The sequence below is a fragment of the Amphibalanus amphitrite genome, unplaced genomic scaffold, assembly GCF_019059575.1.
Source record: "Amphibalanus amphitrite isolate SeventyFive unplaced genomic scaffold, NRLGWU_Aamphi_draft 001571F_arrow, whole genome shotgun sequence".
Classification (NCBI taxonomy): Eukaryota; Metazoa; Arthropoda; class Thecostraca; order Balanomorpha; family Balanidae; genus Amphibalanus; species Amphibalanus amphitrite.
In genome coordinates this window covers 125,218-141,813 of record NW_024883064.1, presented here as the reverse complement: position 1 = coordinate 141,813, position 16,596 = coordinate 125,218, and the positions used below count along the sequence as shown (strand labels likewise).

Sequence of the window (16,596 nt, the reverse complement as noted above, 5' to 3'; positions counted from 1 at the left end):
TTGGTGACCTCGGTTCACTTATTCGCGTTTTACATGTTTCTAGGCTAGGTTTTGGAGCTGAATTCGAATTTAGCAACCATCTGAACATTTACGAAGTAGTTTTGGTGACTTCGTAACATGTTACGAAGCTGTCAGAGGCGGTTGACACGTACTACGAATACCCATCACGACGCCTACTGGTTGACCTGACCTGACCTGACCCGACCTGGTCTAAATGCTTAAAGACATCATCTGTGATCAAATCTAACACGATATTCGTGATCAGCACCCCGAAAAACCCCTTAGCAGCCACACTTTACGACTTTCTAACAGGTCCCGATTTTCCCGACTTTGGGTCATTGACCTGACCTGGAAGGTCAACCAATGACCTAGGACCTTAAAATTGGGTATCATCGGCTTCCTCTCGTCACGGGAAACACGGTCGTTTTTTCCGCGAAGTTCTAGATCAGGGGCCAAACGGCAAGGGGGGGGGGGTCCAACCGACTCCCCCCCCCCTACACATTAGAAGCTGGCAAACGCCGCACACATGCGAGGGTTAATAACAGGATACCGACCCAGTACATGCCGCACCCACGTTTTACTAGACGATGGACAATGATATATTGATTTAAAACCTCTCAATTGATGCTTGTGCAAGGTCTGCGCCCTCTCAGCAACCAGACTTTTCTGGCGCATCTGTGTTTCCCGGTTCAAGTATTCAGTCCATTAATTTCTAACGCAATTAGGCATACAAAATGCAGGGTGACGGGACACTACAATGGATCTTGCCCTCGCTGCTAGCTGCTCTCTCGACCTTCGGCTCGGTTACCTTTCGTATTTCGGTCGTCCCGGTCGTATGTTCGGTGCGATGGCCACACGGTGTGCAACAAGGTCTGCATAGCTGTCCATCCAAAGCTTTGAGCTACAATTATAAAAATGGTGTTTTAACCAAATTTTTAGTATATCTCTACGTTAGATGTTCTTAGTTGGACCCTTTTCACTGGCCGTCTCCATTAAGAAATACATCTCGGTTTGGTAAAGTATATGAAACTGCCACATGAGAAAAACAATAACGGTTGACTGGTCCGGTACAAGAGACGCCCCTGGACTTGTGACACTATCGCTATGGTTACGACCGAAACTTCAAAGCTCTTAGGTTTACGATGTTTAGATCGCCGCCATTATCCATTTAATGGAAGGGAGCTGCAGATATAGGTACTCACACTGAGGACTATACTATCATTGTAGCCATCGAAGCGCCAGTTTTGCCAGTCTGCTTTACCATATCTCTGTCTCAATTTTGATATGTTTTTCTTTCGTCATTTTCTGCCACTTTTTATTATCTTCTTTCTTCTCTTTCCTCTTTCTTCCTTCCTCTTCTCTCTCCATTTCTCGCTCTCTCCCACTTATCTCTTTCTCTATCTCTCTTTTCTAGCATGGCGCACACAAACAATCTCGTCTTCCTTCAAGCTCTTCATCCCTTCCCTGCTTGTTTGCAAACTAATCTGCTTCTTTTGATGTAGTTTTATCGTTCCACTTTTCGCCGTCAAAAGTAATCTCAAACACTTTTTATGTTTTGGAAACATTTACCACTTTGAGCTAACATCTGGCTTCCTGTAGGAGTGTGATTACCTCCACTGTTTGCTTTTCAAAAGAATAATATCGTTTCTTTTTTTAAAGCTATGTCTTAAATTGATAAACCGGCTGACTTAGTTGTCCTATCACTATGGGCGCCATTCAGTTTGCCCTCCTATCGCGGTCTGTCTCCACCGCGACCGGAAGGGACCGGAGACACGTCTCGGCGCCCACCAGCGGAGACAGGGCGGGTCGACGCGTCCGTCGGTGCGCCGCTCCTCAGCCGTCTCCTCTGACCGCAATACCGGGCCGCACCGGCCGTCTCTCACTTTTATATTGCCGTTACGTTTTCATCGGCGCCGACCGGTAACAGCGTCATTTATAACGGTGGCAGGGGCGCGCCGCAGCGACGGCAGCTCGCCGGCCGGGCGCGGACAAATAGCCGATTGAAACCGGCTGGCGGCGGTCGCAGCGGAGGCGAGGGTGGTGCTCGGTGTGCGACGGCATGCGAAGAGCGGTCCTTTTGGGTAGCGCGGCCACGCAGACGCTCGACAGAGAAACTCGACGAACGCGGCGAGAAAGGAAAAGAGGGAGTGTCGAGAGTGAAATAGCTGGAACGAGTGGGTAAAGTAATTCGGGGAAGGAGAGAGAGAGAGAGAGAGAGAGAGAGAGAGAGAGAGAGAGAGAGGAGAGAGAGAGAGAGAGAGAGAGAGAGAGAGAGAGAGATGTGAGCATTTAACGTGCTAAGTTATTGCCGAATATGGTCACCGTAAATGACTGATGTGTGAATAACACTGTATTATACCTAGTTTTTTGTTGTGTTGGTTTAACTGACCGCTTCTATTTGCATGTTTGTACCAATAAGCATGAAACCCTATCCTTGAAGTTGTTCTAGCGATTTTATAACGTTTAGCTGATCGGTACATAATGCTTACAATACATTGGTGTATTACATCTTGACTAGCTTGCCATACCTACCGTTTCACGCATCATCATTAATAGCGCTCATTAAGCTCATTATTCACAATGCGTATGACAACAGCCCGATACCTTCAAGTAAACGTTCGGGATTTTTAGTAATGAACTTGCATGCTGCAAAGGGTATAAATATTTGGCCGATTTTGTTTCAGGAGTATAGTGTTCAGTTGATCTTCAGAGAAAAATGGTTCGACGAGAGACTGAAGTTCAACAACATGAATGGTGAGAGCGTGAATTGCTTATTTTGGTAAAATATGAAATAAATGTAGATGATCGATGAAAAGTAAAAATGCATTAAATGTCAGTATTTTGCGCACTTCAAAGATAGACTTCCCGTACATGATCTACGGCTTACTTGGCATCCGAAGATCTTTCATCCACAGCACGATTTTGTTGACGGCGGCCGCTGCTCTCAGGTCGGGTCGAGTTTCTGACCCTCACCGATCCGGAGAAAATCTGGATGCCCGACCTGTTCTTCAAGAACGAAAAGACGGGCCAGCTGCACGAGATCACCATGCCCAACATGTATATCAGAATTTTCTCAGATGGCGGTGTTCTCTACAGTGTAAGGTGAGTGAAAACGAGGCCGAGATGCGATCGGGGAAGCTGCTAGACTAAGGAGAAGGTCATCTTATAGGGTTGAGGGTGTCATGTTTGAGAGTTATGTAAGATTTGCTTAACAATGCTGGCTTAGATGTTCCATGATTTTTACACTCTCCGAGACTGTTTGGTGCACCAGTGAAGGTTGTATTTACACGGCTTTTGATGATCAATGTTTTATATTCGCCCATGTTTTTACGTAATGAAGTCATGGAGTGCAACTGTGCCATCCAACTTCCATAGTTTATCGGTGTTTGGTAAATGTATCAGCCGACCCATCTTCTTGGACTGGGGTCATAAGTTAGCATCGTGATTTTGCTACCAAGAAACTTTAGCAAGTGTTCGATGATCCTGTCCGGGCCCGAATTTAATGTGACAGTAAGCACCAAAGGGCATCCGCCGGGCACCGCCCGCCCGTGGAACTGGCACCCGGCGACCGGCAACCGGGACCAACTTGGGGCGGGAACTTACCAGATGTATGCGATTGGGGGCTGGGGCGTGCACCGCAGCTAACCAGCTGTCTTCACAACTCACGCCTGTGACAGTCTGCCGGATGCGTTCGAACGCAACTGATAGTGGCGCGTTGGGAGGCTCTCGCTCGCTGGTGGGAAATTTATCGGCGCAGTGGGCTGTGCCCCTGACATGAAGCAGTCGCTGCAATATCTGAGGGGTGATTTATACACAGCGTCCCATGGACGCCGGGATGGGCTGCTGCGCCCTGTCAAAGATTCTCCGAAAAAGGCCATGGTTTGAGTCGATTGGTCGGCTAGTCTCTGCAGTGGTTATAGATGTCTATACGTCGAATCTGTGCCGCGGAAGTAAACAACACGACCGCTCTTCAGCGTACTGAGGCCGTCAACATCAACTCCATCAGCTTAGCTCGGAAAGCGACGTCGGGCGATCCGATCAAGTTTGGTCAATACGACCGAAATACGACGTCATTGTCCATTAGGCGCTATTCGGGAAGCTGTAAACGTCTGGTACGTTGAGTGACGAGCCAAGTAGGGTGCTCGGCGGTGTCTGAGCGTGTCGGACGGCGGCGGCGGCCGTCACTCGGCGCGAGTCTGATGACGTGGCCGGCGGACGATGTGTCCGCCGTCATCAGCCGCCTCATTCACCGACTGATGAGAGCCGTCACGCTCGGTGGCAGCCATGTCCGCGGCCGGGTCGGGCCGGGTCGCGCCGCCACTCTGGGCTGCTCTGCCCGCGAGCACTGGGGCGGGGATGGGGGACGCTGGAGAGCTTGAGGGTGGACAAAGCACAAATTGTGCAACTTATGATACGATTGGGCTCTTGATCGAGGATTTCATCCTCCATATGTCAACTAAAGGGTTGAAAGACGATTTCAAACGAGAATGATATTTTCAACAAGTCTTGATGATAAATTTATCGCAGTGCACTATTTTAATGAAAGGGAGGAATGTTTTTGCCGTTGAAATATTCAAATTTTGCCAGAAAAGATGAAGTTGTGAAGAATATTAAAAAAAAAATGTTGTACAAACATCGCTTGGTGCAGATTTTTCAACACTTATTTTCTCACTTGATGAGCAAATTCAGGGACAAAGATAAAGAAAAAAATGACTTTGTAAGCATGGCTTGACTGTCGCCTCTGTCACAAAGAAACCATTCGTTCCCACACCCAAGTCCTCGATAAATTACTTTTGCCACGTTCGTACCCGAAGACCACAAATGCAATCGGTCGTATTGCGACGATGGGGCTTAGTAGAAATCCATGCAAACATTTGTTTTCTCCTATCTGCGGGCTCAAGCTGATGCATCGAAAATGAATAGCTTTAGAAGGTCTTACGGTAGCGCTGACGAATATCTTATAATTTGCAAAAAAAAAAGAACGTCACACTTTTCTAGACGAAAGTACACTAATGTTTAAAGTGGGGACTTAGATTCACATTTACACTTGAGTACCTTATGTGGTGATAGCTCACCCGCCCGACTCATAGTGGATGGCCATGAAAGTGGGGATCAACTCTGGCTGTGTGCCTTCAGCACAAATATGTCGTAAGCTTTCAAACACAGCCTGAGTCACGTCGGTTTAACCAGACCTGAATTAGGGCCGGAAGTCTGAGTTACAGAGTAAGTGTGACACTAAGGAATACGTTCTGTTATGTTACTGTAGTTATATGACGTTTAAAGTTATCATTGTGGGACATTTGCATCATGGCTATCTGAAACATCATAATATGAGCAGATCAAATCGTACTTATAAAAAATTCAATTTTAAGATAAAGTCAACATCCTGGCTAAGCTGCCAGAGCATACAAGATGCATTACGATAGTTACCTACTTGGATGTGAGCTGCTTATGTGGAGATTTGTTGAGAATGCATTGAACCGGAACGCCAGAGTTCGATTGTGAATGAATGCTCAATAGCTGGGAGTGCTTTGGCAGAATCAGTACAAATTTATCGGTATATCACACGGTCCCTTTTACCTCCCTTTCATTTCTCTTGATTGATTGCAGCTCGTTTCACGTCTCGTTTGACACCTAGCGTGTCCATTATCACTTTCATGATTCTTCGGCAAGTTTTAATATCACCTCAGATTGCCGATCAACGACTTTCGTTATCCCATGATTTCCACACGTCGGGTTTCCGTTATAGCATGTCCGCCTCAGGCACGGTCGATCCATAACGGATCTTAACTTCTCGATATTCCATTTATTTTCGCTTTGACCTTTTTGTGTGCATCAGGCGCCATGTCGGATCTGGGAGCGCCGTTGTCACGTCCATCCCCGATGTGGGGATTTGTCCGAGCAGGGCGGGCTGATCTGAGATTTCCGCCAGCGCCGAGCTGTTATCGCGTGCGACGGCGGCCGCGCGCCGCCCCTCGCGCCGGCCGCGCTCGTCTATCGCGTCGATGTCGACGATCGGGCTAACGGACGGCCGTCGGCCGCCGCTGATGCGCCCCTATTAGCTGCGCCCTGAAACATTCCTCAGATTTTCATAACGGCGCCGCATGGCTCGTGCCATTTGTTGGCGGCCGCCTTCGACGAGCCAGTAATATATGCGCTCGATTCCGGGCCGGCGGCTGCTGGGTGGCCGACGGGTGCCGGCGGCCTGTGCTGCCAAAGCCGGCCGTAATGGGAAGATTACCCCGCCTGCTTGGCTGTCCGCAGCCAGTGCAGCGCGTGTGTGTGTTTATATATAGGACGGCCGGCCGGATTGCAGCGGTGTCGTCTTGTTTTCAGCTGACAGGTGCCGCGTGCGCCCCGGTTATAATGACGCGTTTCCAGCTCTCCGAACTGGTCACTGACCGGAGATCGGGTATCGCTAACTGGTGACCGCTGCAGCCTCGAGTCGAGGCCGAAAACACTCGAGCGGCGGTCAGCTGACAGATCGAAGAGCAGGAGGCTGCTCAAGGATCGCCCTGAGGTGCAAGCTGGGTAGCCTGCAGCTGACAGAAGCACGCTTGGCAGAAACGAATCGGCTATTGATAGAAACCCGCAGCGTTGGGTCCGCGACTGACCAAGCTTTAACTCTTTTAGCTTGTCCCAGCTCGGCCCACATCCCGTCGATCGTTGGACGGCCGGCGGCCGATCGAGCCGCCCGGCGGTGAGACCAGCTGCTGTCCGGTCCACAGCTGAGCCGACCAGCAATCACGACACCGCTAGACGGTGCGGCGCCGCCCCGTCCGTGTGTGAGCCCGGAGAGCGTCCGGCCATCATCGGCCGCCGCGCGCCAGTGTCAAAACAGGGCCTGACCGGGCCCAGCCGAGCGCGCCGCCTCTGGCTGAGCGCTACCAGCTGACACGGCCTGGGACGCATAAGTCACCGGTTCGCGCAAACACTCCGAAAATGAGGTCGCGCCGTGTAAAGGCTTCGACGCTAGCGCAGGGCGTGAAAGGCCAACGGGCGCGACTTGACGTATTTAATGCACGCGACGCCGAAATGGAAAGGAGTTTGCTGCGACTAACTGGCATCCACTCTCGGCCAGAATATATTTGTATTGAGTCGGCTCGGCTAGCGGCCGCCCGAAACCAGCCTGATCCGGGGAGAAACTGGCGCGGTGGCGGAAACCTGCGGCCGGGCTCTGCAAACGCGCAGAGCGCACGATAACAACGGTGATTTAGTGGTGGGCCGATTCAGCCGGCGGCTGAGTCAATGATGTAGATCATGATATAGTCAGCGCGCTAAGATATATCGGTCGACTGATGCTCGGCTGAGGAGGTTTAAAGGCTCGCCCGGCTTGTCTCCTGGCGCTCCGTGCCGAAAAAGGAATTGATGTCTGGCAGTTATTGTTATACATAGATCCGGCGTAAAACTATAAACGTTCAACTGATCTCCCTTCTACTCAGTTCACCGTTGTGTTTTATGGGACTGTTTCATCAATTCTTCCTATATATAGCGGCGTTTTATGAATGAAAACATATTCGACGTAAATCGGGGATGAGTGGTCAAAGCTGGAATTATATTTTCATTCCATAAATTTCCTGTGAAGAGTTAATAGCAAAATACACCGACAGGTAACCTACATTGTATTTATAGTGTGTCCTGTCTTCGTCTCAGTCATCCGCTGTCTGACAGTGCGTTAGCTGTCTGCGCCAGCGCTAAGGGTACTGGGGGTGTTTCCGGGAGCGTGCCGAGGGCGGGTAGCGGAGGCGGTGTGCGTCGCTCCGAGGCAGGGGTGGGTGGTACGCATTGTCAGCTCGCGTTCCGTCAATACCGAAGGATAGACGCAGTTCTGCCACGGACATTGTGCCCCGCCGAGCAGCGTCCAGTCAGTCCCACCGGAGGGCCGCGGTACCGCCGTCCCGTCCGCCCCCGAGACCACAGTAGAAACAGACGTGCAACACAAGTTGGGCCCATTAGAGAACGGAAACTTTGACAGAATTAGACTAGTCCCCAGAGCGGAGGTGACCGAGGCAACCGTTCGAATGCACCAGCTGGTAATTGCCTCGAGTTGCCATGGATACCTGCCGTGCCGGTGGCGTCGGTTTGTTTCCAGAACGATTCCATACGTCTTGCACTATGGTGACTGTTCCGAGGTCTCTCTCTCTCTCTCTCTCTCTCTCTCTCTCTCTCTCTCTCTCTCTCTCTCTCTCTCTCTCTCTGTCTCTGTCTCTCTCTGTCTCTCTCTCTCTCTGTCTCTCTCTCTCTGTCTCTCTCTCTCTCTCTCTCTCTCTCTCTGTCTCTGTCTCTGTCTCTCTTTCTCTCTTTCTCTTTCTCTCTTTCTCTCTTTCTCTTTCTCTCTCTCTCTCTCTCTCTCTCTCTCTCTCTCTCTCTCTCTCTCTCTCTCTCTCTCTCTCTCTCTCTCTCTCTCTCTCTCTCTCTCTCTCTCTCGTTACCACACTCCTCCCAGCCGATGTGGTTCACGACCCCAGCTATCAGAAGAGTCTGTTGACCTATCTGATATCTCCGAAATGTCAAACTGTCTCCACTAACCAGGGCTGCGGAGTCGATGGATTTTCGGCGACTCCGACTCCGACTCCGACTCCGGCTTTCAAAAACCAGCTCCGACTCCGACTCCGACTCCCGGCAGAATTGTCGACTCCGACCGACTCCAACTCCCGACTCCGACTCCGCAGACCTAGCAGGGCTGCGGAGTCGACAGATTTTCGGTGACTCCGACTCCGACTCCGGCTCGGGTTTCTAAAATCGACTCCGACTCCGACTCCGACTCCGGTCACAACTGTCGACTCCGACCGACTCCGACTCCGACTCCGACTCCGACTCCGCAGCCCTGCCACTAACTATCCCTTCCACCGACCAGTGCGGTAAACTGCTGAGGACAGATGTCCTCGCTCCGCTCAGCTCCGAACAAATGGTGTTTTCGCCGGACACTGCGTTCTGCTGAGTTCGGACAGATAGCCATGCTGAGTGGTGCGTGTGTGCCGCGGGGCCCGAAACGGCCGGCCGCCGGCGCGGTGCAATGAGGCGTTACGGGACCGCTGTTCGGTGAAGCTATTTGTCAGAGGGATGCTGCTGCTGGCCGACTGCGTGTTTGGCCTGGGTGATGGAAATTCGTTTGTATGGTATGTAAATTGTAAAGTTGCTCTTTCCTCTGCGTCATGTTGAAACTAGATTAGTTTCTTGGTTATCTTCTGCCAATCCAAGTTATCTTCCCAATGCTATTTCAAGCTGTCATTATATTTTATCACTGTATATGCTAACCCATCTTGTTTGTCTAGTTTTGTAATAAAAAACGTGATGCTTTTCCAGATTGGGCATTACTTCACGCATTCAGACATTTGCTTTTGCCGTTATCTTTTTTTACGCAGCTAATCGCTTCAGTTTCGTCTTTTGTCAGTCCTGATAGTCAATTTCCACAGCTTGCTTACCTAAGTTTCAGTCGCAGGTATACCTAAATCCTAATGCTGGGGTTGTTGACTGGACCTGGTTGGTTGACAGCGATTGTTCCGGGCTGAGTTGGTAGATTTTGACATGATCAGTTCCACGTACACTACATTTTCACCGATTTGTCCCACCGCTGTCGGCCTCCTGTCGCAGTCAATTAATGCTAATTTATGCAGATACTCTCGGCTGCTGTGGCGTCAGGCGGTTCAATGTTCGTGTTCATTGTCCGGAGCGCGCGCTGCGATTGGCAGCTTGTATACTCGTCCCTAGGTGGCAGCAGTAGTGAACGCCTGGGATGGTATGCTGTGCCGGATGGACCGAAATCGGGCTCCGCGCGCTTGGGGCGGGCCAAACTTCGATGGCTTCTTTTGTCTCGATCCTGAGTTTTGAGAGCAGGTCATCTGTACTGTCGGAGATAAGGTTACTTATTGTGATTGATGAGTGCCACTCTATAGATTTCATCCAGGAAGATGACATCCGTATCGAAGTTCGTATCTCCGATGTCAAACGAAAATGATCGTCTCCATTTCATATAAATGTCCCGAGTCTCCGTGGTTTCGTTGCTATTGCTCGGGGACACACTTTGTTGTGTTGCCGCTCCGCATCTTGTCTTATTTTCTTTTGTTTATTTATCGCGCCATCTTTTTTTCTCGTCGCATTTTCTTGCCCCAATAACTTGTTTTCATTGTTCACGTTTCATTCGCTTTTATCTCCTATCCCTTTCTTTCTCCATCCTCCTTGTCATCGCGTCGGGCGCTGTTTTCCCATTCCGCCTCCGTCATCCCTTCACGCCGCCGTTGGCCGCGCTGTCACCGTCCGATCCGCCGGTGGGGTGTCAACAGGCAGTGCGGCCGGCCACCGCCGCGCCGACCAGACTCGCAACAAATCCCGGCTCTGCTGGGCCGCACGCAGATGGGCTGGGCGCGGCCGGCGCCCGCCGCCCGCCCGGCTGCCCAGCTGCGGCCCGGGGCCACCGCTCGCCGCAGCACTGCAGCCGATATGGATATGAGAACAGCCGGCGGCCCTTTCATAAGTGTCGGGACCGGCCGCATCGGTTGTTTGATTAATCCTCCGGTGGGATTGTCGCGCGCGCGTCTGCGGACGGGCGGAGGGCCGTGCCGGCCGCCGATGTGTTACCACGCTATTATTTCGAGAGGCGGGAGACGGACCGAACAGGCTCCTCGGCACCGGCGCCGAATTACTCCAAACATGCTCGGCGGTCGGGGCGGATTGATCCGGTCCGACGGCGGCGCTCCAGTGGCGTCATGAGAGCGCCGGTGACGTCACAGAAACACGGCCCAGCGGTGACGTCACCGGTCGGCGGGGTGTAGCAGCCGGGTCGAGGTCGGGCAGACGGCGCGGCCTCCCCGCCGGCGCTGTAAAGATTGCCAGAGCGGTCGTAAAGCAGCGCGACCGACTGCGGCCCGAGTGGCCAGCGTCGTTGGAGCGCGGCACTGGCGGCGCGCCGCCGCCGTTTACGACGCCGCTGAGCCGGCCGCGACGCCGGGCGATTGTGCCGCGCCGCGATCGCCTCAGCGGCCCGGCGGCGGCGGATAGCGGACCCGTTACCCGGCTGCTATGATCGCCGGCGGCGGCCGACTGTTGAGCGCCGGTCTGCGCCGGCTGTTGGTCTCTGTCTGATGGCAGCGGCTGGAGTTGGTGTGACGCGACTGCCCTTCAGACGGTCGGACATTGGCAGCGCAGCCTCATGTCACGGAGACAGAGATGGGATCAGCCAAACTGTGAAGGTCACAGTCCGCTGCCGGGATTGATTAAATTAGTTCCAGAGATGAGATCGCCGGCTGTGATCACTCCAGCCGCTCAGTGTTCTGGCTGTGTCAATATTCACCACAGACCAGCTGATTCGGTAAAAGTGCACTGATGTCCGAAATCAGGCCGGCTGCCGACTGGCGAACATCAAACGATGTCGAATCTGCTGTGGTCGGCGGCGGCAGCGAGTGAAGGGAGCGTCAGGTCGCAGGCCCGGCGTCAGAGCAGCGAGGTAGCGTGGACGGGCCCAGTGAAAAACGGTCCGCAGCATTGATCTAACGCCGGCGCAGACAGATGGTGCCGCTCTAAAAACCGGCGCCAGTGTTTGTTGTCTACGAGCGCGTCTTATTTTTGCTCTCTTGCGGCGGCGCCGGCGCGATATTTCGGCCAGCTTTTCCCAGGATTAATTTCCAAATGGCGCAATTGCCTGCTGAGGAGATGAAATGATGCTGCCGTTGATAAAGCGCGGTGGGAAACACTGGGAGAGCCGTAGGGTGAGATAGTGAGATAGACGCCGCCGGTGCTCCGGCTGACACCCGACATCTGTCTTTGGCTTTTTGTTTCCCTAATTTGACATCGTGTTGGCCTTAATTTGCGGCCGTCTGGAAATAGGGGTTGCTAGTGACCCATTGGGCAGCATTTACGGGACATCTCTTGGGCATGATTCCTCTTCAACGACGCCGCTTCCTGTCTCAAGGTAGGCAATGTCGCTGAATAATGATAATGGACTTAAGCTCTGAGCACGTACTAAATTTGAGAACGGCTACGACAATCATCATCAAAATGGTCCGTGTCGAAAAATTGCCGTGCGATCGGCAATATGTTGCAGCTCGGTCGGCTCTTTAGGGCCTCCACGGGTATGATCTGGCGATTTTCCGGACCGCCCAGCTCAGCTCAGAGCACAGTGACCACTTCAATTCGGGCGGACACCTCGGCGGGATATGGACGGAGCGAGTGGAAGTGCCGGTCGACGGCCGCGTCCGGCCAAATGGACGCTGATCTGTTTGTCTTATAAGCCTGTGTAACCATTGTCAGCGGCATGTGGAGAACTGAGAGTGTATCGACGCATTTAGTAGCAAAAAATAATGCATGGTCAATATGTTCGACATTTTTTAGAATGGTTTTTCCGTGTTTTTCTGGTGTGTCACTGCGCTCTACTTTGATTTTCATATTTTTGGGGTCATTTCCCGCTGGAAATTGTACTGAATCTAGAAGTTTGATGAGACGCTTTTCCGCATTTGCGCTCCATCATCGCAGTAGAATAGATGTTGATGCCTTTACGACCTTCTTTGTTAAAGTGCTAAAATTTAATTTAATGGTCGTATGCTGAGCCATTAGTTTCACGATATTACAATATGTTTAAGCCAGCAATATTCCCTCCATGACTTTTATCGCTTGATATTGCAATCCCCACGCGCACATTGTGCCACCGAAAAAATGCGCGCGCTCGCCGCTCGCTGCGCCTTTTCTTCCTGTCTCCCCAACATTCCCGGCTTGATTTAAGTCGGCCGGTCGTGTATCTGCAGGGGCGCAGGCGGTCGCGGCGGCATGATGTCGGCCTTTACGGCTGATAGCCGGGCCATCCTCTCTGGCCGCGCCGCCTCAGGCCGTGCAGCGCGCCACACAACGGCCGCTCTGACGACGAACAGAGGGGGCGGGTCATGACAGAATGGGGTGACCTCGCAGCTGGGGTCAGTGGGGCTGGGGGAGGATGGGGGAGGCCGAGTCACCATGGCTGGAAGCGCTGGGCCCGAGGCAGCGGGAGCGCAGAGGTGCATCGATTATGGCAAAAGGCACAGGAAGGGTTATATAAAGCCGCCTAAAAATGGATACGTCTCGCTGGAATGACAACGAAGGGCGCAGGTGCCGCGGCTGATCCGTTTCAATCCCCGTGCGTCGCGGGCGGTGTGGGGAGCCCGGCATCTCGCGTGACAGGGCGGCCAGTCAAACGACCTTTCGTTTGACGGAAGCCATTTGTGTGACCGGGCGCCCGGGTCCGCCTGGCGTGATTTATCCAATAGCTTACGGCGTATGTCAGCGATCGATGGCTGCATGATGGGCCAGCGGGTCTGCTCAGCGGCTGCGGGGTCAGAACTAATGGCTCGGGTCGGGGGTTGTGTCAACTGAGGTCATCCTGCGTGCGGACTGGCGGTAGGGATAGCTGGCAATGTTGGTGGTGAGGTGATATTGTCAGGCACAGACTGAATGTAACATTACCACCGTTAATGGTCACCTGCGTTGTATAATCGCGCACTCTAACGAGCGACATGGGACCGCAGCGGCCGTCTCTGAGTCTGGCGCGAGTGGGACGACGCACTCGGGCAGATTACCTCGGCTGGGAAGGAGGTAGCACTTTCGGTCTGGTGCGAACGGGCCCGCTGTCACCGTGTCCCGGGTTAGTATGGAACTATAGAAGCAATCGGAGTCAGTCGGAGTGGAAACAAGTGTCCTAGGTCGACTGGTCGGAGCTTCCTGTTGCTGTGGTAGCAATCTCTGTGGAAGTGGTCTCTTTCTTTCAAGCCTCTGGTGTCAGTCTGTGCTCGGGTTTCAATCTCAGTCTTCAGTCTCGCTTCAGGTAAAGTCTGTGAGTCTCCGCCTTCTCACAGTCCGGTAATGAACAGATACAGCCTGTCAGTCTCTGTTCTCTCGCAGTCTAGTAAATCACGGTCCTCAATCGATGTTCTCACGCTGTCTGTTTATTTTTATATTACTGACTCACTGTCCCCCAAGGCCCAATCTCTGCCCTCATTGCTCTCTCTCTCTCTCTCTCTCTCTCTCTCTCTCTCTCTCTCTCTCTCTCTCTCTCTCTCTCTCTCTCTCTCTCTCTCTCTCTTTCTTTCTCTCTCTCTCTCTCTCTCTCACACACACACACACTCACTCAGTCTATGTTCTTTCACCAGCCCCATGGTCTATTCATCTTCATTCTACTCAGTCACAGTCCGCCAGTGGCTCTTCTCTCACTATTCGTCTAACTTCATTCTTCTCACAGTCCGTGAGTATCTGCTCTCTCGCCTTCCATCTCCAATCTCAGCTCTCCTATATTCCGCCAATCTCTGCCCTGACATATATCTGACACTCCGTCAATCTCACACTCAGTGACAATCTTCGTCACTCAGTTTTCTCACAGCCCTCCCACATTCCTCCCTCGGTCCTCCAATCCGTGCCCCCACGTCCCTCCCGCGGCGCGTCCGCCGTCTCCGGCGTCCGTCTCCGTTTGCCGGGACAGCCCGGACGCCGTCCTTCTGGGGAACAATGCATGGAGTGGCCGCTCTTCTCCGGGCAGCCGGCGGCGATATTAAGACAGATGCCGGGACCGTCTTGTAACGGTTCGCTCCGTAATTAACCCCCTGAGAAATGACCAGCCTAATGTCGGGCCAGGCGGCGGCCGTCTGGACGATTCGGCCCATGTCTAAATCGTCGTGTTTAACATTCCATTCGTGCGCGATATATGCATGACATTTGTTTCTGAAAGTGGTTAAAGCACAGTTGCAAGAATTAAGCAGAAAGTTATGGCACCATTCTAGAGCTGGGCAGCTTTCAGTCGTCTATCCCAGCCAGCTGGATTCTTTCCGGCTGGGAGCTCCTGGCTGCTTGCTTCAGCTAAAGTATTTTAACATTATAATTTTTAAGCGATTATTACTCATCTGCCAAAAAAAGTTTTCAGCGTAGTAGTTTTCCATTATGCGCTCTCCGCACTTTTATTATTGTTATTTTTCTCCAAGTAATGCTGGCGAATGCTGAATGCCAGAACGGTTTATTTCGTTTTAAGTGGCGCCACTGATGGGCTTATTTCTGAGTAGAATCATGCTGTTGTTCAAACCAGTTTCATTTTAATTCCGCTCGGCATTACAGCCACGTTTGCTAGTACCCATGTTCGGTAGAACGTAATCAGCTCCTGTAACCTGGGTCACATCATGCCTGCAAACTCAACTTGAACAAAGCAAGTATCATTCAAGGCGCTGAACATATTAAAGTCAACATTGAATGGTGCTACTCTGACCTAGTTTAATGTTGGTTGTGCTTGTGAATGCCTTGGAATTGTGTTAGGTTTGTGGAAAAGGAATTATGGAGAAATGCAGCTTGGATAGAAATTAGCATCCAACCGTAAAGACTTATCGTGCGTCTACCCATTCACCCTTGGACAACTAGTTATTTGCGGTATCCTTAGTCGATTGGTGTCCTTCATTGATTTTAGGATTTAACTCGGGACGAGGCTGTATATACTGTGGTATGATTTTTTCCTTGGTGTATCGATCACGTGATGCACTGATCGGGAGGTCGCTAATTTCCATTCCTGGCAATACACTCGTAACTCAACAGGCCGTGCCTTTCCGATCGGGCCCGGCCCGGGTGTGGTCAGTCTGCCCCAATACCATTCCCGCTCCCCGACGGTCAATCGCCACATAATCTGTTCACCATAATTTGCGCCGCACCGATTGCAAGCCCGTTCGTCATGTGTGCGATTGAGTCGTGATTATGTCGCCGTCGTACGTCGATAGCAGCGACGATTTGTGCGGTGCGAAATTAGGGCTAACGGCGCGACCCGGCGACCCGGCGCTCTCTACCCCAGTCCCGAGACCATTGGATGATTGACGACCACACGCTGGACACGTAACGGCTCCGTGCATTATGCGCAGAGTTCGAGTGGCGCCCGCTAAGTTTCGACTGACCGGGCTGGTCGAACGTTTGGGCACCGGTTACCAAGGTGGCTAGTCGGGGTCGCGTGGGCTCCAACCCTGGGAAGGGACGCGGACTGGATTGAGTTGTAATGAGTTGTAATGTGCGAGGGCGAATAGCTTGTTGGTCCTGCTCCACTCTTCAGTCACCGTTCAGTGTCATACAGCGCGCTGTATGACATGACATGACACAACCGCGCTGTATGCGCGCGGTTGTGCTGCGCGAGAACTTCTGCAATTCGTCGCGGCTGATGGGCTTAGTTCATAGCTTAGTTCATTCTCAAAGTGTTTTCTGAAGTGAAAAGAATACATCCGTCTAACAGGAAGTAGTCTACGTTACATGAGACTTGAAGTGTTCCGTCTGTTGTCTTGTTCACAAATCGTCTCAAACCATGCAGAAAGGTTCACGGCAACCATTAAACGTCCGTGGAGCAGGAATACAATGGCCCTGAAATTGGACTCGTCATTAAACTCCTGTTTACACGCCCAATAAAACCTACTGTGTCTAGTTTATGGCATGTAATAACGCTAACTCACAAGGATCAAATTCGTTTTACTCCCTCATGTTTCACCCGCGCTGTTTGTTCCCGTTCGGTTATGTTTGTTCCACAAAACTTGATGACCCCAGAGTTTAATCAGCCTTCCGACGAGCGCAAACAGTCGTGTTATTTATAATCTGCATCCAAATGCCGCATATGAGAAAGACATC

The 16,596-nt window shown here is 51.9% G+C and overlaps 1 protein-coding gene across 1 annotated transcript in view; it reads left to right on the top strand.

The window, feature by feature from the left end:
• The first annotated feature begins 2,582 nt into the window (after nucleotides 1-2,582).
• LOC122373911 overlaps nucleotides 2,583-16,596 on the top strand; it is a 92,137-nt gene continuing 78,123 nt past the window's right edge. The window contains exons 1-2 of the mRNA XM_043352365.1: nucleotides 2,583-2,754; nucleotides 2,949-3,102. Coding sequence (XP_043208300.1) covers nucleotides 2,634-2,754; nucleotides 2,949-3,102 — 275 coding nt within the window. The 5' untranslated portion in view covers nucleotides 2,583-2,633. The remainder of the gene's footprint in view (nucleotides 2,755-2,948; nucleotides 3,103-16,596) is intronic.